Genomic DNA, 22,054 nt, shown 5'->3' with positions numbered 1-22,054 from the left:
GTTTACTAAATAGTGATCCTACGTATCCAGAGTTTATACCAGTTCATTGTGTGATTCATCAAGAACATTTAGCAGCAAAACATTTTAATTTTCCAATTGTTTTTAAATCAGTGGTGAAGACTGTAAATTATATTCGATCTAATGCAAAAAATCACAGATAGTTTAAAAATAGTATATATGATCTCGCTCAGACTATATTTAGTTTTCAAAAAAAATTGCTCTATTTCAGAAAGATCTTACCTTAAAAACTTTTAATCATTTTAATCAAATGAAGAAGATGATTCATAATCCCAATCCTACAATTCAGTATGATGATCATAAGATTGAATCATACTGGGAAAAACTACAGAATTTATTCGAAGACTTTCAAAGCAGGTTTAAAGATTTGTATGCTCTTAAATCATCAATGGCATTTTTAGTTAACCCTTTTTTAAATGATATTATTAGTGATGGTTGTCCAATACCAGAAAATATACTTGAAGAAACATCTCAATTTGATATAGAATTACTAGATCTCCAAGAAGATCAAAATCTTCAAGTGCTGCATAAAATACTAGCTTTATTAGATTTCTGGCAAATGGTTCCTGAAGTTAAGTATCTTCAACTAAAAAGGATTAGTATAAAACTTATTTCATTTTTTGGTTCAACGTGTACATGTGAATCTTTATTTTCGACTATGAAATTTATTAAATCAAAGTATCGTGCCAATCTAACTAGTGAACATTTGTTACAGTTGCTTAGAATATCAACTACAAGCTTGAAAACAGATTTTTAAAAACTTACCAGTAGTGTTGAAAATCTTAGTGCCTAATAAATTTATAGTAAATTATGCAGGTTATTATACAAGAGGAGTTTTCTTATGGTCTTTTACAAAAAATTATTGATGTTATAAAAAGAATTCTCTTTGTTATGTCTAATTTTTTGCTGAATGTAATAAAATAAGAAATAAAAGTAATTTGAACTTAATTGAATTTTTTTTTTGTGTAGTCGTTTATTTATTTGATATTTTGCAGTTTTTAGTAACTTATGCTAATAAGTGATTATAAGCAAGTTCAATTCGAATAAAAACAAGTTTAATTCAAATACATTAAATTAATTTTTTTTCTCAATGAAACCTTTTTATCTTTAGATTTTTATATCTTGCTTACAATTACTTTTATAAGGAAATTTATGGTTGCTGTAATAGTGTTAATTCAAAAAAAAATTATGATTTAGAGATGCTTTCTCAATTTTTTCTACAAATGGTTTTCTAGTGTAAATAAAAAGGAATCAGATTTTATGTAGCCAAGTTTACATTTAAAGAATAGCTTTTTACTTTCTTTATTGTAAAAGAAACTAAATATAAATTGTGTACATACTAAGTTTATTTATAAAAGTACAATTTCCATTTAAAAAATCAAAATAGTGATGTATAAAAAATCTAAATTAACATTCGCCAATTATTTTTTTTAAAGATGAAGTTGGCAAAGCAACATTTATTGCGGCACTTAGGCACACGTTATTGTTTAATGCGGCTCTCGCGTCTAAAATTCTGGCCAGCGCTGTACAATAAACTTATTGTTCATGAATTTAAAGAAAACATCCACAAATTGTTAATTCGACGCACAGAAATGAAGAAATTGACCACAGCGCAACTGATTGTTTGACGCACAGAAACGAATAAGATTTTTTTAAATTCATTTAAGGAGTCGTCCATAAATTACGTCACGCTATAAGGGGTGGGGGGTATTGGTTTTGTGACGAATCATACAAAACTTGCTTCTTAAAGTACTTAAGAAGCAAGTTTTGTATGATTTATCACAAAACCAATAACCCACAAAGTTGTTACACTTAAGTGTAACAACTTTGTGACAAGGAGGGGGGAGGTCAAAAACGGTCCAAAATTGCGTGACGTTATTTATGGACGACCCCTAATTCATTTTTTTTAATCTATGTATATATTTTATGATCTTTTTAATTATTCGTTAAAAATGGCTACGCATTTTGAAAATTTAAAATCTTTTGAGGGTAACTTTTTAAATAACCTGTCTGAAGAAAATATAAATACTTTTCAAGAAACCCAAATGAACTTAATTGACACACCATATATTGATCCTTTTCATTTTAAAATGACAAACGATCATTGTTCTTTTTCAGTTTTGCATATAAACATTAGAAGCATGCAGCAAAATTTAGAGAAACTAAAAGAATTTTTAAATATTATAAATTACACGTTCGACGTCATAGCTCTTTCAGAGACTTGGCATGATAAAATCAAATCATTTGAAACTTTTATTAAAAATACAATTGAAAAAATAAAGAAAGAAAATAAGACTTTATACGTTATAAAGAGACATGAACCTTGATGCTTTAACTTATTCAAAGTTTCCGAAAACAAAATCTTTTTTTGATATGCTTCTTCAATTTAATGTCTTGTCAGCAATTAACAAGCCAACACGAGTGTCAAAAACCTCGGCAACGGCAATAGATAATATTTTAATTAATAATTACCTGGAAATGGAATTTCCAGGTAATTATTAATTAAAATATTATCTATTGTGGAAACCGGGATATTTATGACTGATGTTAGCGATCACTTTCCGATATTTATAAAAGCAAGAAATTTTAAAACCATGTCTGATTGTGAACCAAAAGTTATAAATTTGAAAAAACGCAATCATAAAACAAGTAATACTAATGAATTATCAATTAGACTAAAACAAGAAACGTGGTCTAACGTGTATAGATGTCATGACACTAACGAAGCTTTCAATAATTTTTTAGATATATTCCTAGATTGCTTTAATGAAACCTGTCCTCAAGAGAACATACAAATTAAGACAAAAGCAGTTGCCAATCCGTGGATGGATAAATCACTGATAAAATGCTCAAAAATGAACCATAAACTCTATAATAAATTTAAAAAAAATAAAAAACACTGAAATTAGATAAATTACACAAATTATAAATATTTTTACCAAAATCCTTTCAAAAAGGCTAAAAATAAATACTACAGTAATCAAATCATTAAATGCAAATCTGATAATAAGAAAACGTGGTCCATCATTAATTAGATAATGGGAAGGAAAAAAATTAATTCAACTTCTTTATTAAAAAGAATTATTAATAACAACATTGACATATTCTGTTAAAAACAAATCTCGGAAGAATTTAACAAGTATGTTATAAATATTGGTCCTAATCTCGCTAATAAAATAAGTACAACATCTGATTCATTTAAAAACTACCTAAAACCCACAAACAACGCTATCATATATCATAATGAATTCAACTATAAAGAATTCGAAGAAGCCTTTTCCTCTTTAAAAAAAAAGAAAGAACCAGTGTTTGATGAAATAACTAGCGATTTAGTTATCTTCAAAAAAATTAGTCTAAGCTCTCAATATCATCGGGGATTTTCCCTGATGTACTTAAATTAGCAAAAGTAATTCCTATTTTTAAATGTAATGAACATTCAGACATAACCAATTATAGACCTATATCAATACTTTCTGTATTTTCAAAACTTTGTGAACGTATAGTTTATAATAGAATCTATAATTACCTCACTAAAAACAAATTATTTTACCCAAACTAGTTTGCATTTCAAAAAACCTCTTAACAGAGCATGCAATCATTGAATTAGTTAAACAAAACAAATTTACTCTAAGTGTATTTATTGACTTATCAAAAGCTTTTGACACAGTTGACCATTGCATCCTATTAGATAAACTAAAGCACTGTGGTGTAATTAATAAAACCTAAAATTGGATTAAGAGTTATCTTACCAATAGAAAACAATACGTGTGTAATATACGATTTGTAGTTTTAAATGTTTTATGTAGAGTCCCTCAAGGATCTATCTTTGGACAATTTTTAATTTATATAAATGACTTTTGCGATGCATCTTTGAAACTTAATTCAGTCATGTTTGCTGATGATACAAATCTATTTCTTACTAACAATGATATCAAGTAATTATAATTAGATATGAATATTGAACTAAATAAAGTAAATAATTGGTTTAGGGCTAACAAACTCTCACTTAACTCAGAGAAAACAAACTTTATATTATTGCATTAAAAAACACAAAACCTTCCTCTTAAGTTGCTAGACCTTATCTTAAATTTTAACTTAATTAAAAAACAAGCCAGTATTAGATTCTTAGGAGTTTTTGTTGATGAGAATTTATGCTGGCTTCCTCAAATAAGATATATTCAATCTAAAATCACTAATATAATTGAGATGATGAATCGAGTTCGCTCATATATCAATAAACAAAGTCTCAAATTAATATACTTTGGACTAATTCATTGCTTCATCAGCTATGCAAACGTAACATGGGCGAGTACGCAACCATCAAAACTCAAAAAAATTTATAGTCTACAAAAACATGCTAGCAGAATCATTTACTCTAAAAATAGGCGTGAACACGCCAAACCTATAACGGAAGATATAAAAATGATGGATGTTTATGAAATAAATATCTATCAACATTTAATTTTTATGTATCGATTCAATAATCTCTCACCTGCAAAACTTAATAACAAGTTTGAAATAAACATAAATGAAAACTATTATCTAAAAGCAAATATTAGTAACTCATATAAACTGCCTCAAAACTTTAATAAATATGCTGAATATAGCATTGCATATCGTGGACCAAATATATGGAATAGTTATCAAAAAAGACTCAAATGTATGGCAAAGTCATTAAGTTCATTTAAGTTTCTAATAAAAAATGAAATTTTTAAAATTTGAGAATTAGTTGTGCTTAAAGAGATCGCCAAGTAATTTTAGTTATTTTTGTATTTAATTTATTTGATCTTTTTTTGATTTACTGATTAGCGCAGCAGTTTTATGCCCATTAGGGTTTTTAATTTAATATCTATATTTATTGAAAATATATAAAGGAGCTCTATGAAAAGATTGCGATGACGTATTGTCATTTTCATCTTCTTTGAGCCCCTGTCTGTTTAATTCTTTATTTCATAAAGATCACACGGCGATTTTTTTTGATTGATTTTCTCCCACTTGCTATGATTTACAAGATTTTCGGATACGGATGTAACGAAAACAGTTTCTTTATTTTTACGCGCCACGTAAATAAATTTTCTCTAAGTAAAAATTCAAAATGGTTTCTGAACCATCTTTTTACCGATAAAGTAACCTAGTATCAAACTCGTAGATAGACTCAATCCATGATGCATCAGATAATCTAAAAATTCACACATGGGTTCATAATGTGTATATCTAAGATTTCAGTTTACAACATATACCTTCTGATGACTAATGTCGTAAATATATATGTATTTCATCAAAAAACAGTGATTTTTATGTCTATTTTGCTTAAAACTACTATTTAACTGTAATTTAAACATATAGTTGTAAACTGGAATTTGAGATCCAAATGAAATTTATCTTTATAAGTAATAACATTGTTAGTTAAGGAAACCGTCATTTAGTCTATCCAGCTGATTATTTCTAGTTGTTTAAATAAATTGAATTTTAATATCTATATAACTTTTAAAGAGCAGATTTTATAAAAAAACGCATGATATGTATTTACACTTTAATAAAAATTAAAAAAAGAATACATAAACTTATATTTATAGCCCTAATTTAATGCTAAAGATGGTAAATTTTTTCAACTTTTCATAAAAATTAAAAAATTGCGGAAATTTGGGCCAAATTTCGTATTTCTTCAAAAAAAGCTTTAAGAATTTTAAAGGCAAAAAAATCGCCGTGTCATTGTAAAAGAAGGGTTTTTATTTTTTATTGTATATACGAAACAGTGCTTGTTGACAAGATTTTACTGTCTTCTTTTTTCGGCGGACATATATTTTCTCTCTTGTATATATATATGTTGATTATTTATTGTTAAACAGCAAAATAAACGTAAAAAAAAAAAAAAATTTGGTTTACTGAATAAACCTTGATTTTTTACATTAAAATTGAGGAAAAAATACTTGTAATGCAATGCAGTTGATTAAAAAGAAAAGATGACGTACAAATTAGCTGTGAAGTGTATGATAATAATGTAGTTTGTACAACAGTAAACTTAATAAAAATAAGTTAATTATTTTAATGCCTCCTTTAAAAATTTGAAAATTGGTTGTTGTGATATTCAATAACTTGCAATAAAAATTATTGATGTGCTTCATCATTAGAAACACAAGTGAAATAGTCTTTAACTAGTTTTACAGCCGTTCTGAAAGATTATTTGCCATCTTTACACGCTGCGCTAATGTCTCAATTTTTTTATAATTTTGAAGGTCAGAACATCCCCTCCCCCCTTTCCCATCTAATTATTGTACAATGTTACGTAGTTTATGAACAGCTTCTAAGAGTTATCTTCTGTATAAGCATTATGGATACTTTTATATATTAAGGTAAGGGAGAATTAACTTAATTGGAGCACTTAAGGAATAAATATATATTAACGAAAGATGGCTTAACTATGAAAACATTTATGATTTGATTAGATCAAACAGACAACCCTACTAAACTTTTAACCATAATTTGACTTAGTTGATTGCACTGTTATTAGAAATAAATTTGTTTTTGCAAAGGTATCATTTTGTTATAATCAAGGCAACTAGTTCTCTAAATTGGAACACTTTGATCGTAACAAGTTCTTTCTTTTAAAAAAAACTCAGTAAAATCAACAAAAATTGATTAAAAACGATTTTTATCTTTAAAGCGAAAATTTAAACAGTTCATTTATAACCTATAAAGGATTAATATTACCCTGGCAAATTGAAATTCTACAAACAAAAAATTGAATAAAAGCTTCTACTGTTATGACGTTCACTTAATTTATTGATTAAAAATCACTAAACAAAGTATTATTTTTAAGGTTTATGATTGTTACTAAGTATTTTTAAATCGCCTGAACTATTTCTACAACCCTTTTATTTTAATACTGGTTAAGTAAGAAAAACTTTATTGTTCCAATCAAGGAAACCTATAAACTATTTTGTTATATCACTGCAATATCATGCTTGCAGCAACTTTTAAGATAAGTTTGTATTATTGTTTGCATTTTAAATCCTATCGCATTAAACAAAAAAAAACTGTATAACCTAAATAGCCAGTATAGTTTACCCAGCGCAATCAATATAGTGTGTACACAAAATTAGATCTCCAAAAAAAATGAAGCAAAAAAGCTTTAATCAAATGGTGCACATGGATATTTTGAGGGATAACTTTCAAAATCTGTAAAAATGTAGAAAATGAGACGTTTTACTAGAAAAATGCAAAATACAGGCATAATTTAAATAAAACAAATACATTCATTTTTTTCAAAAATAAATGCAAATGTTCCAATTACGGCCCTGTTCCAATAAAGCAACTCTCCTCTACTTTAGTAGCTGAAGATATCCAAGATTTTTAAAAAATTACAGAATTGTGAAGGATGTAAATGAAAATTAAAATCAACAAAAAATAAAATTTTGCGTACTTTTAAAGCATGTTTTTAGACAACCAATGGAAAGTATGGACACTGTTAAATTTTCAAGCTTGAAAACGAGTTTGACACTATTTGTTTAATAACTCTTTTTTTTTTTTTTAATTTATTTTATTTTTGTGTTTATATATAAACTACAATTTCGTTTTACAGAAAAAAATAAAATTTATTTACAAATAATAAACAAACAGGGACTTAAAGAAGATATGGACGGCAAAATGCCAACCTATTTTTTCATAGAGCCCCAACAGATCATAAGAATAATAGTAAAATATGGTATATATAAATCAAGTAAAAAAAATAACTAAAAAATATTCAACTAAAACACCAATAAATTCACAAACAGTGAAAAAAAAAAAAAAAATACAATACTTAAAAATTAAAAATAAAGATACACTATTTAAAAATAGTGAAAAAAATATATATATTTAATTAAAAGTACAAATATACGCTAATAGTCAAAAAAAAAAAAAAAAAAAAAAAAAATAAAAGATTTAAGCAACAGTATTTAAAAAAAAATTATAGTTTTAAAGAGGCCTAATGAAAATCAAGCAGAGGCTAAATGAGCTCTGCTGATTTTTACAGATGGCAGCTCTTAATTAAAATAAGTTATATATTTTAAATCTGTTATTTTGTTTTAACACCTTAATTTATTTTAAGTACGTTTGTATTTTTAGATCCTATACTAGACCAAGATTTATTATATTTAAAAAAATAGTTGGGTACTTGCGGCTTTTAGTAAAAATGAAAGTTAAAAATCACAAAAAAACAATATTTGCGTACTTTTGAAACATGATATTTAGACAGACTGAAATTTTTATTTTTCCTTTTTAAATATTTTTAGTTCTAAACTAGCCCACAAACAATAATCTTTAAAGCTAAATGTTTTCGATACCATTTCGTCAATATTTCTGAAAAAATTGCCAAACTTTAAAGTCTAATAATATATGGCTTTGTTGCATTGGCGTAGTAGTTGTTATTTCCTTTTCTGGTGAAACTGATTCGTTCTGAGAGTATTTCTCGTCTCCTTTTTCTTTAATTGGTGTCGGATTGAATTGTATATCATTGGTATTTTCTTCATGTGTGAAGCATTCCGAGTTTTTTGCGAGTTATCAAAGGGAGATTTAGCAGTAACCAATATACCGTTCTTTGCCGTATTGGTGTAGAGTTTAAACTCAAACGGTACCTTAGTTTTGTTATACCTTTTTTTTTTTATCAGTGCTATATCTCCAATATTTAAATTTGGATTTTTTGCGTGGTATTTTGAATTGTGGTATTTCTTTCTGTATAACTTAGCATTTTCTTGTCTCTTCTTGGCTTGATCATTAATATTTGTATCAACCTTTGTCTGAAATGAGGGTATTGTGAAACCTGTAAGGCGATTAAATATGAGTGTAGATGGTGGTATCTGAGTTGTTCAATGGGGAGTGGTACGGTAGGAGAACAGGAAGTTGTATAACTGCTTTTTCCAGTCTCTTTAATTCAATGTGTGCTGCTAGTATTGTTTTCATCAGTGGTTTCATGAATGATTCGGCTTGTTAGTTAGCTTGCGGCCAAATCAGCGTTATTCGTTTATGTTCAATATTCAGTTTGTTTAAAAACATCTTTATTTTGAATGAAGTAAAAAGTGGTCCATTATCGCTGATAATTTTTTTCGGTATCCATGTACTGCGATCGTTTTCTGTAGAAAATCAATATGAAGGTCAGCGGATGTATTATTTATAACATCGGCAATCGGAAATTTTGATGTTTGGTCTATGAGAACTACCAAATAAAATCCGTTAGGTAATGAACCAAGGTAATCTATGTTAAGTGTGTCCCAAACTTCCGATGGTGTTGGTGTGATTAATAGTTTGGCTGGTGGGTTTTGTTTACCAAGTGCTTGACAAATTGCACATTGTTTTATATATTGTTCTACTTTAGTGTCTAGGCCAAGAAAGTAAACTTTCTGTCTAAGTAGTGCTTTGGTTTTCTAAAGTCCCATGTGACTATTATGCGCCAGTTGTATAACAGTAATCTCTAGTGATCGTGGAATTATAATTCGATTTGCTTTTAGAATAATGTCTGATGTTTGATTTACTGTAAGTTCTTGGCTAATCTTACGGTAAGCAAGTAACTCTTTTTGAAACTTCTTATTTTTGGAGGACAAGTCGGATGTGTTAGTTTATACCAGGTATTAGTGGCGACTAACTCTGTAAGTATTCATAAAATAAGATCGGCTTTGGTTTCTTTTTGAGTATCTAGTACTGAAAGGGCTTTCAGTTCTAGATATTCAAAGAGACATGCGTATTCAGACATGCGTATTCAGCAGTAAAGCTGGCATATTTTTTTAGCCTTTTGTTGTCACAAGGGTATACAGGGTGTCGACTTGGATAATCAGATATATTATGTTTTCCTTAGACGTAGTGTAAATCAAAAGAATATCCCTGTAATTGTAAAGTCATACGCTCAATGCGAGGTGGTACTGTAGCATTTAGGTTGTTTAAAACCTTCACAATAGCTTCGTGATCGCTGTACAATTTAAAAGGGTATCCAAACAGGTATGTCTTGTTGTGTTCGCAGGCGTACACTATAACTAAACATTCTCTTTCCAGCGTAGAGTAGCGTTGTTGTATAGGTGACAGCGCTTTTGAATTATAAGATATGAGTTTAAAGTCTTGTTTATTTGGCGTGTTTTGTACAATGATTGCCGATATGCCTATAAGACTTGCATCGGTGAAGACTGTAGTTTCTTTGTTGGGATCGAAGTACTCAAAGCATGAGTCTGATGTCATAGCGTTTTTCAGTTTATCGAAGCACTCTGGCACTCAAAGTTCCATTTCCATGAAGAATCTTTATGAAGAAGGTTTCGTAGAGGATAAGTAATTGAACTGTAGTGTAGAAAGAAACGCTTAAAATAGTTCATAAGCCCGAGAAAGCTTTGGAGAGCTTTAGTGTTTTCTGGTATAGGCATGTTTTTGATATTATTAAGTTTTTCAGGATCTGTTTGCATTCCTTCTTTTGAAAATATAAATCCAAAAAAGTTGACTTTTTCTTTTCCAAATAAGCATTTTTCAAAGTTTAGAGTTAAACCTCTCTGTTTGAATCTTTCTAACACTTTGTGTAATATTGAATCGTGTTGTTTTGCATTTAAAGCGTATATTAAAACATCGTTAGCAATATTAAGAGTTCCTTCTATATCTTTCAAAACTTCTCGTGAAGCGTTTTGTAGTTCCTCCTGCGCTTTAATTTGAATAAAATTTAAAACGTTTAATTTGAGTTTCGGATTGAAAAGTAGTAATTGATCTCGATTCCGGCGCAAGTTCGAGCTGGTGAAATGCCTTCATTAAATCTAGTTTTGAGAAAACGGCTGAGTGTTTAAGTTTTATAATAACATTGTTTAGGGTTGGAGTTGGGAAACGCGTTCTTCCAATAGCTTTTTCAGCGGCTCGCATGTCTACGCAAATCCTTAGGTTACCGTCATTTTTTGGAACAATTACCATTGGACTTATCCAGAGTGTCGTCCGTTACCGTTTCAATTATTCATTCAGCTTCAAGCTTTGTAAGTTCATCTTTAACTTTTTCTCTTAGTGCAAAAGGATTCTTCTTTCTCTTTGTGAGGCTGTTGGTATACTTTCATTTATTTTCAACTTAACTTGGTAGTTAAAAAGTTTTCCTATTTTCCCGCTAAAAACAGAATTTTTGTATGAGTTTATAAGTGGTTGTAATCGTTTTGGAACGTTTAGAAGGAGGGTATTGTTTAATTTGCTAATGTTCTGCATGGAATGGCAAATTTTTTGTTTACTGTTGCCATAATTATTTTGTATTGTCTTTTGTTTGTTTAAAAGTTTCTCATTGACATCAGTATGTACTAGAGCTTTATTCAATTGTATTAAAACGAGTAACTTTGTGTCGCTTCCAGATAATAGATTTTTGTGGTGCTTTTTAATCACGTGGAATGTGGACTGAAGGAATTTCTTTTGACTTTCTATCACGGCATTGATTTGCCCTTCAATTTAAAGTTTTGGATTGTTATCCCCGTAAGTAATAATCTGTGTTTTAGATTTATATAGGCGAAGCGGTCTTTTGATTAAACTATTTATCTTTTCAAATGTTTTAAAGTTTAAAATATTGATAGAAGCTCCGGTATCTAATAAAATGGTTACTGGTTTATTTTCTATATTAATCGTTACCTCGAAGTTTTCAACTGCGTCAGTATTTATCTTGTTAGCATTTATAGAGTACAAGTCTTATTGATTTAACTTTGCGCGAGGATTTTCGGATTCATTGATTTTTGTAAATTGTATTTATTGTAAATTGTATTTATTGGTTTCGTATAGATTTGTTCATCTCTATGGTATTTCTCTCGATGTGTTGTTGTATTCTGTTCTTTTTGTTTCTTACTTTTACAGACTGTTGCAAAATGTCCAATTTTCCCGCAGGAGTAGCAATTTTCCCTAAAGCTAAACATGCATCAGTGTGCGGGAGTTCAGTTCCGCATCGATAACAAATTTTTTTCAGCAAATTATTTATAATCTCATGTGGTTTTTAACTAATTATTGGTAAGTTTGTTTTCTTGACTGTATTTACTTCGCTTTGTTTATTCGTTTCTTTCTCCAGTTCTTCTATTTGATTGTCCATCAGTTCGAATGTTTTTGCAGTAGTTAACAAATCTTGTAAAGTTTTTTTAGGATTTTGAAAACTGTATTTACGAAGTTTTGAAATGTTTGTACTAAGCTCAATTTGATGTTTAATTTCTTTATCTTTATCTTTATTTATGTAATCGAACGAAAAACTGCTGAGTGGTTACATCTGTACGTTGAGCCATTTTACGGAAGATAAAAATTACAAAATATATATATATATATATATATATATATATATATATATATATATATATATATATATATATATATATATATATATGTACCCTGTAACAAAATATATATATATATATATATATATATATATACCCTGTAATATATATATATATATATATATATATATATATATATATATATATATATATATATATATATATATATATATATATATATTTAATAAGTTTCAAGATTTTATGAGAAAAAGAATACTGCCTAATATCTCTTTGAAGCAGTTAAGGAAAGAATCTTCGGATGTATTAATAAAAAAACCTTCAACTTTAAATATCTAAAATAAATACGTAAACACTCGAGGTTAGAATTACTCTGTTTTATCTCCACTTCTTGAAAAAAATCGAGTTATTGATTGCGTCATATACTTTATAAGTAATAAAAATCTTCTTATATCCCGTCTCCTAAAGTTAATGTTTTTTAAATCGTTTTATCTCAAAACTCAAAAATGTAGAGATAGAACAAGATAATTCTAACCTCGCAAATAGTTTGTTGACACTTTAGATATGTTTTTGTTATTTCACAGTTTCATTTTTACAAATTAGCACTATTTAACTTGTTGTGATATCAATATAGAGAAAAAAAGAAAGAAAAACTGTTTAGCATCAAACTTAACAAAAACCTAGTATTGTTTCAAAAAAGATTCTTCCGTTGCTTTTAACAAAGCAAGTTAAAGCTAAACATAAGATGATAGCAAAACAAAAATTGCAGTCATTCGCGTATATTAGCTTAGTCGCAACTACAACTATTGAAAACTATTAGAGCAACCGTGGCGCAGTGGTTAGAGTTCTGGCTCAGAATCTAGAGGTCCCGGGTTCGACGCCGGCTCCAGCCCAATAAGCGACATTGGTAAGGAAGGAGGCGTGAACTTCTAGTTAAATGCTCTCCTGCGGTGCTCCGTGATAAGACCGTAAGGACTTCTGGGAGCACCTAAAAAAAAAAAAATCGTCACTTATATATTTCTAATGCTTATTCACCTTTGTATTAAACCAATCCAAAGGTGTTACTTTCGACAAAAATGCCTGACGAAAATAAAAACAGAAAACATCTTTTCCACCTGTTTCTTGAAAGTTTAGCAATACACATTTTAATGTTATTATATAATAACATTAAAATCTGCATTGTAATTATATATTAATCAGATCGATTATAAATTGTTTTTAAAGCATATTGATCTTTTTTAGTTAATTAAATTAGATTACACGTAACCGGCGTGTTCCATAGGCTCATCAACAGCTAGTCGGGATAGCTCGTGCATGATTACAAGGAAGATGATGTGTTGTGGTTCTTATTGAATTAGCTGATCGAATTTTGCTTTGAAGCATTACTAATAGCACTAACAACTTTGTTAGGTAGTGCGTTCCATGGATGAGCAACAGGGTTGTTGAAAAAGTTGAATCAAACGAGGCAATTGTTGCCCATTTTAAGATGAAAGCGTTTGCGATTTTCGTATCTGGAGGCATGTCAAGCGGAGCAATGTTTTAATTATTTAATGCTTTAACTTTAAAATTATATATATAACTATTACTTCTTATCATAACATAATGAGGGTGAAGAAATGTGACATTAGTGTTGAAGAAGTTTAGTGAGGATTTGAAAACACTACTTTGTGAGGTGAGTGAAGTCGACTTGTTGATTGTGGGAAAACAGTCTTGTGTTATACGTTGCAACTTTTGCCTGTTGAAATGGGCTGCTGCGAGTGCTTTTTTCTAGTTAAAAAATGGGTGCTTTTCCAAGCCGTTGACGTTGACGTTATTTTGTAATAAATAACAATAGTAATCAAAATGTTGTCGTTAATTAAATCAAGTTTTCACACAAATTTCTTTTTTCAATTAAAACCTACCTTTTTAATATAACTAAATGATAACAATCTTTTTAGAAAACTTATTTACATGTTTACATTATTCATAATTTAGTTTATTTATATTTAAGTTTATCCATACTTGATATTTTAGCTTATTAATATTTCTTTTTTTATTTTATTTGTAAGCTTCTTATATTAAAGGTTTTCTTCAATATTGACAACGCAGCGTGCAAAAGTTCTTTATTTCTGATTACTTCGAAAGAAAAATTTGGCGGAGAATTAAAGATAATTAAGAGAAATTTGAACTGTCTTTTGCTAAAGTTCTAAGACCACCTTAGAGGAAGTGTTTTAATTTATTTTAGACTTTTATAAAAGACGTTGATGACAAACACAAAATATCTAGATATAATGTCATTGATGTAAACGTACTAACTTTATTAATTAATATGTAATAATAACAACAATAATAATAATAATGATAAATAATAATTTTTTAAATTAACACCTGCAAAATTTTTATTATATGATCAAAAGTGTTATCTTATATACAAATGAATCATTGCGATAAATAAGTCTTTTAAAAGTTTTTTTTTTAATTCTAAAAATATTAATTTCCGGTGGCAAAAATAAAAATGTAACAAAACGCTTAAGTAATGCACTGCAATGTGGCAGTGCGTTGCGCTACGCACCGTTTATTTGTTCTATAACTTTTTTCCCCAATAGTAACAATTATAAAAAACGCAAGTTTAACGAAGAAACTTAAGAACACAGTTTTTAGCCCTATCAACCTCGTTCTCAATTCTCTCAGTGAATCTTCTGAGCTCATTTTGAACACGTGACACTTCGTCTGTATCCAGTCTTTCAGTAAAGTTTGTTATTTCATTTTTAAAAATATCTTTAAATCTTTCAACTTCTTTAATAGCTTTATTTTTAACATCGTATTTTTCTAATAGTTCTTTGTACAAATTTAAAGCAGGTTCGTCGAATAGAAAATCTAAGTTTTGAACAAGAAATTTTAAATTTATAAAATCAGAATAATTGTTACTATTCGTATTTGCTAAAATATTATCTAAGTTTTTTAATTTTTCCAGTAAATCATCACATACAGCGATAACCTGAGTAACATTTGATGGAATATACTTGTCAATATCTTTTGAAATTAACAATATTTTTAATTTTACATCTTCTTTTACTGCAGGCTCTATATATTCAATGACGTCGATTTTGTTGATAAAAAAATAAGCGAGGTATTCATTTTCAAACGCTTTTTGAGTCTGAAGTAACAAATAAAGGATTGCTTCTTTAGTTGCGTAGCAACTTTCTATCCACATTTGATGATCTGGTGGAAATTCTTCGCATGCTTTTAACATAATATTTTTTGCAATAAAAGAATGAATTTGCGTGGCATTGATAGGTTTAATCCATTTATAAAATATTGATTTAAAGATAAGGTATATCAAGTTTTGCTGTGGAGTACGCATGCTAATTAGCTTACGTTCAATATGTGAAAAAGAATACCGCCAGCTGTACGATTCTTCGTCACCCTTTTCTATAACTAACGGTTTAGCTATGATGAAACATGTTTTAGTAAGATCATCAATAAATTGTTTGTCGGGCCAATTTCTTTCTCTGTGTTTCCATTCTAACGCAATATCTGGCCACCAGAAAATTTGAGCTAAAGGAACTAAATCATAGGCAGCAACTAACATATTTTTTTCTTTAACTTGAAAATAGAACTCGAAGGCAGCCGAAGCATTTGTAACTCTTTCAGCTTTTTTGATAGAAATATCAGAAATTTTTTCATTATATGCGGCTGCAAATAGAATTTCAAGATACTTTTGGTTTTCAACATCATTGTCAAGTAGAGCTTTTTGAAGAGTTAAATTTTTAAGTTTAAATGGCTGAATGTACCCATTTTTAGAAAAATTTTGTAATAACTCTTTAAAACCTTCATCGGTGATATCCCATCCAGCATTTGCATCAATTAACATATTGGCATCAGCGAGCACTCTTACATAACCGTGTTTTTCGGGAATATCTTCTACATAATGTTTAAAATCACTTTTTATTTCTACTAAAGTAAATTCTATATCAAACTCAAGTTCTCTGTTTATCCCATCATCAAAGTTATTGTTATGTTTAAAAAAACGAGAAGTTGTTGCTCCCTCAGAAATACTGCCGCTCATAATAATATTTTGCAGTGCGTTTGGTTGGCATCTACATACACTTCTCGATAATATTTTATTCACAAGCGAGCTACCCATATCTCTAAGCTTTTCGTCAGCATCTTTTAAACGTAAAAACTCTTCAATTTTTCCAATAAAACTAGAATCTAAAACTTGTGATTAAAACAAAAAGTAAATATGTTATAGCAATTTTCTTCTGTTTGCAAAAAAACCATGTATCCTGAGGGTAGATCATCCTAAGGATACTAGGTTAATTTGTAAACAATAAAAAATAAAAAAGCTATTTAATTTAATAAAAAAACAATCTTCTTAATTCTGAAAGCAAATAACTTGTTTCTCGGCGCAGCGGCGTTATTCTTCACAGAATAACGTATTTCGGAGTAAAAAAGCTACGCAAAGTTTGTAACAACTGATAATAAAAAAAAACAACCTTAAAAGTAGTTTCCTCGACTGTAGCGGCGCCTATGGCTTTGCGAAGGTGAATACCGTGAAACAAAAAAAAGAGGATGTTTAGTAAGAGTGTGCAGAAATAGAAGTAGGGTAGAGCGGGGCATATTGGGGCAGCGGGGCATAACGGGGCAGTTATGCTTAAAGCCTTATATCTCAGCTAAAAAATTATTTTTTTTCAAATATATTTTTTGGTAAAACATTTTAAACTATTGTAACTCATTATTGTAAAAAAAATTTAATTTTAGAAAACGCAATGAAAGTACCGAAATGCATATACCAAAATGCAATGAAAGTACCGAAATGCATGTACCAAAATGCAATGAAAGTACCGAAATGCATGTACCAAAATGCAATGAAAGTACCGAAATGCATGTACCAAAATGCAATGAAAGTACCGAAATGCATCAGTTAGTTTGCGAAAATCAAAATTTGCGTATTTTTTTTTAGCGATACAGTGACAAAAGATTTATTTTGGACTTTAGTCAATTTGATTTATTTATAAAAAGTTTACAATTTTCAGACAGAATTTTTTATCCTCTTTTAGAATCTGGTTTTAAAAAAATATTTGGAATTGAGTTTTTTGAATAGTGTTATTTTCAGTAAAATGACTTTTGTGGGGCATAACGGGACAACAAGTTATTTATATAATTGAGTATATTACTACCATTTCGTGATGCTGTTTGCAGTTTGATGATTTTATTTTTAATCAAAAATATTTTTTATTTTATTTAGAAAATTAGTTTAAGTAATATATTCAAAGAAATTCTTAATTTTATAACTTAACTTTGATTATTAATAGTGTTTAATGTAAACAAAGAAGGTAAGAAATTATATAAGAAAAATGAATCATCCAAAACGGGATGAAATGCAGTTTTAGATGTGAGTAAAAAGGAGCTTAGAATTAGAAAAGCTGCTGATACATATAGACTGCTCTACATTGACATATTGCTAATAAGCCAGCTCATCAAAAATGTCGCCGAAGTGTGTCAGGATATTTTTTGTATGATTTATGTGATCCATAAAATTTTTTGTTTAATTTAAAATTTAGTAGCAGTTACCAATTTAATAATATATAGGTTGTAGTAGAGCGGAGGTATTTTATAATAAAACACACACACACAAAAAGTTTGTTTTGGCTGTTATTTCATTTTTATTGTATATGGGTGTATGGGCGTGTAGTTTCTATGGGTATGTTACTTTTTTGAGAGTTTAAAGTCTGAGCATATTTAGGCAATAGATAGCCTTCATTTTTTATTATTTTTAAAGCTTTACATTTGACGAATAACTGCTGCTTTTTAACGGTCCCGTTTTGCCCCACCCACCACCACCCACCACCACCCACTTATATAAAATATAAAAGTTTTGCTAGTCTAGAGTTTCGTTACTTTGGTTGTCGTAACTTATTTTTTTTTTGTTTCATTTTCTTATATCAATGAATTTTAGGAAATTTATAAAAAACAGTGTTAACTATGATTATTTTATCCGCAACAAGCATTTGTGTCTGAAGTGTCCCTATATGCCCCGCTCTTCCCTACAAATAAAGCATCTACTGTTTTCTGCAAGAAAATTATTTATGATTCATTAATATTCTTAATTCTTAATTATCATTTATTATTATTATTCTTCAATTGTTAAACCATCTCGTTATTCTTTAAAATGAAATATTAATTATTACCGTCAACTGTTTCCATCTTCTTTATAATTTTAGTAGTTTTATTAAATCATACCAAATCTCTCTCTAAAAAAAAAATATCATTTATAAAAAATATTTGTTTGAAGCATGATGAAATATTACCAAACTTTTTTTTTTTTATTTATAAGAAACTTGTTTATAAGAAACTTAGAAACTTTACTAGAAGCGCTAAAATCTTAAGAAACTTTTAGTAAAAAGTTACTTTTTAATAAGAATTTTATTAAGAGTTAGAGGAATTTTATCTAGTTTTTCAACAACATATCATTTTAACATTTAGGAGTTTTTTAAGAAACTTTTAGGAAACTTTTAGTATTTTATAAAAACAGGATCCTAAAATTATTACTTGCACATTTGCTTGGTTTCTTAGTTTCTTCACATTTTTTAAGAAACTTTTAAGAAACGTTAAGTACTAGATTGGAAAAAAGAATTCTTAAAATATATATTAACTATGAGTCTTTTGGTTTCTAAAATTTAAAAAAACAACGTGTATATATATGCTCACAAATGTTATTTTAAACTATGAGCTAAAAAAAAAGCATAATCTAAAAAGAAGTAATTTTTTAAAAAACTATTTTTTAATCTTTTTTAATCTAATAAAGCTATTTTTGAATTAGACTTTTAACTTTTTATACTTTGATAAATTATTTTAAAATTAAAGCAATTCAATTTTTGTTTTTTAATATCAATTTTTTGTGCCTCACAATTGCCTCTGAATTGATTGTTTTTAATATCATTAATGTCTTACTCCTTTTTTAATTTAATATTAGTTTGTTGTTTTATTGTTTGTTGTTCTATTGTTTGTTATTCTATTGTTTGCGAACTTTATTTGTTCTAACTATTGTGCAAAACAAGGGAAATGAGATTATTGTGTCTACTTATAAAGGTGAACTCTTACCTGGACAGATTAAAATTGCGAAGAAAAATAGTGCTTAATGCCAATAGTTAAAACATTAAAAGCATGGAAGCGGTCACACGCAGACACACACGCAGATTTTTTCTATGAACAAGATTTTTTCTATGAACAAGATTTCTATGAACAAGATAGTATTTTGTTTCACATCAGAGAACCCCCCCAAAATTTCTAAAATTAGGGAACTTTGAAAAGTACCTCAGTTACTTTTTTTTGAACTGAGGTACTTTGAAAAGTACCTCAGTTCAAAAGTAGACTTTTGTTGAGGCTCATTAAGTGTATTTGTTAGTTTTTTATTAAAAAAAAAATCTTTAATTTTTGTTAAAATGAAATTGCCAACAAAAAATAAGAAGATTTTTTCTATTAGTTTTTAATATTATGTGTTTATTATTCTTTTATCTTAGCATGACAAATGTTTAATTAACTAAAGTTATAAAGATCTTGAACAAATAATTGATCTTTTATTTTTTAATTAAGTTGTTTAAAATTACTAAGTCCTTCGAAAAAAGAGTTTTCGATTTGTGCAGTTTGTAAATATTTGTAATGATGAGCATAGTTAGCCAAATCTCTGGTTATGTTAGAACTTATTGTAAACTTTATACTTACTTTTTTTCTATATAAAAAATAAAAAAAGCTGTTTAAAATAGTTTTTAAATAGTTATAGAAAACTTTTGGCAAGTTTTTATCAACACTTAAGATGTTTTGAAAATTCGCATATCTTTTGGAAATGCTCTACAGAGAATATTTTTTATTTTATCTTTCGAAGTGTGACAACAGTGTCATCATTGTTGTCTGCTGCAACTTTCATTTGCACGTTATATGTTTAATGTCCATGCCAAAAGATGGATAAAAAAAATTTTTGTAATTCGCTTATAAAATCTTATAACCACGCTCATACGACTAAGAAAAAAGCCGATTGTCAAAGTAAAGTTCATAAAACATGGATCCAAGAAAAGCTAGATTTGGAGACTGATCCTTCCTTAAGATTACTATGGAACTCATCTAAACTCTCATAAACTCATTTTTAATATCAAATCTTTATCAAAATAAATTTTATATATATATATATATATATATATATATATATATATATATATATATATATATATATATATATATTTATATATATATATACATAATTTATATACATACATATATAATTTACTGAAACAAATTTAACTGGTGGAGGGGGGGAGGAGTATGGGAAATAAGGGCAACTGGTAACAAAGGTGGGAGAGGGGTCAAAAATTCCCTAAATAATAATGACGTCCTTTACGCACGACTAAACAAGTTTTTATTTTTTTCGCAAAAATATCAACGTAGTAATAATAAATTATAAGTTATTTAGATATTTAAATATATCAGAATTAATATCATAAACATAATGTTTTCTCTATTTAAAAAAATAATGATAAGTAAATAAAAAATAAACTTGAATTTCATAAATTCGTATGGCTAAAATATCAATAATTTTTTAAACTGCAATAAAGTCTTGGAATACATATGGTCACAAAACTATTTTTAAAACAAACTTTTGAAGAAAAATCCCAAAGTTTGTAGAAAAATTCTTTTTTTTTTAGAAAAAAAAATCTATTACGCATCTTGTAAATACAGTTACAGTTGTTGTTTAACAAAATGCTAAATATAAAATATAAAAGGTTAACAAATAATAAAAACCAAAAATAAAGATTTATAATATTTATTCTACCGTCGCAATTTTACTTATAATAAAGTGAAGCGTGAATCTGCGATAACTATACAAATCATCAATGTTTCATTTCATATACAAATCATCAATTTAGAAGTAAAGCGCAATTTGTAAGAATAAAGCCAATGTTGTTCTAGCAGCTATTCCTTATTTACTCAGGCTCATTTAATTAAAGTAACATGGTTTAAGATTTTAATATTTTTATCTCACAAAACGCTGAAAGTTCGTGGAAATCTTAGAAAGCCTAAATTCTAGGAAATTCTTTTAAATTCTAAAGAAAAATTCTTTTATAAACTAAGTTATAAACTTTTTAAGAACTAATATTTGCATTTAACGTTATAAGTCTCACGTGATATTATTAGTAACAATTTTAATCTACAATTTAATATTATTGCTGAGTCAATTGCAAATTATGATTGGTCTTTGTACAGATGCTAAAATAAATACGAATAACCAACAGCAAGGCAAATTTGATACCATCAAATCAGAACAAAAGAACATGTTGTACAACAGTTGATTAGAATCAAATAGCCCGGTTGCAACTAGCCTCGGTCCTCCCAAATAGAGACCAAGACGAGTCGCAACAGTGCTATATAAAAAATAGTTTATAACTATTACTACCTAATAAATTAATGCAACTATTTTTACATTTAAATTTACATTATGTAACTATAATGAGCAGCAGTGGTGCAATGAGTTCTGACTCAAAACCAAGAGATTTGTGGTTCGACGCCGGGACTAGTTTAATAAGAGACATTGGTAAGGAAATAGGCATGAACTTCCTGGTTAAGTGCTGCTTCGTGGTGCTCTGTGACAAGACCGATAGGTCTTCTTGAAGCACTTTATAATAAATTAAAAAAAATGATAACACGTCAGCCAAGGACGAATTAAAATATTTTAAAGCCTGGGGCTAATAATATAGGAAAAAATAATGTCGCGATCACCTAAAAATGCCGAGTGGGAACGAGGCAATACAAGGCAAGGG

At 28.3% G+C, this 22,054-nt stretch overlaps 2 protein-coding genes across 3 annotated transcripts; one reads left to right on the top strand and one right to left on the bottom strand.

Annotated features, from left to right (window-relative positions):
• Positions 1–277: 277 nt before the first annotated feature.
• LOC136083159 (EPM2A-interacting protein 1-like) lies at positions 278–775 on the top strand. The gene has a single exon (XM_065802565.1). It carries the CDS (start codon positions 278–280, stop codon positions 773–775), a length of 498 nt encoding a protein of 165 aa, XP_065658637.1.
• A 13,817-nt stretch (positions 776–14,592) lies between these two features.
• Positions 14,593–21,315, bottom strand: LOC105844173 (uncharacterized). 2 transcript variants are annotated; one of them, XM_065803303.1, is made up of 3 exons: positions 21,070–21,315; positions 18,434–18,496; positions 14,593–16,460 (listed from the first exon to the last, which is right to left on the bottom strand). In XM_065803303.1, exons 2-3 carry the CDS (start codon positions 18,447–18,449, stop codon positions 14,869–14,871), a joined length of 1,608 nt encoding a protein of 535 aa, XP_065659375.1. In that variant the 5' UTR covers positions 18,450–18,496; positions 21,070–21,315; the 3' UTR covers positions 14,593–14,868. The 2 variants fall into 2 exon arrangements, with proteins under 2 accessions (XP_065659375.1, XP_065659376.1); XM_065803304.1 differs by having other exon boundaries at positions 14,593–16,454; positions 21,070–21,281.
• Positions 21,316–22,054: the final 739 nt, after the last annotated feature.

Source organism: Hydra vulgaris, chromosome 08, assembly GCF_038396675.1.
Source record: "Hydra vulgaris chromosome 08, alternate assembly HydraT2T_AEP".
Classification (NCBI taxonomy): Eukaryota; Metazoa; Cnidaria; class Hydrozoa; order Anthoathecata; family Hydridae; genus Hydra; species Hydra vulgaris.
The sequence above is the reverse complement of the archived record's forward strand: the minus strand, read 5'-3'. Positions and strand labels throughout refer to the sequence as shown.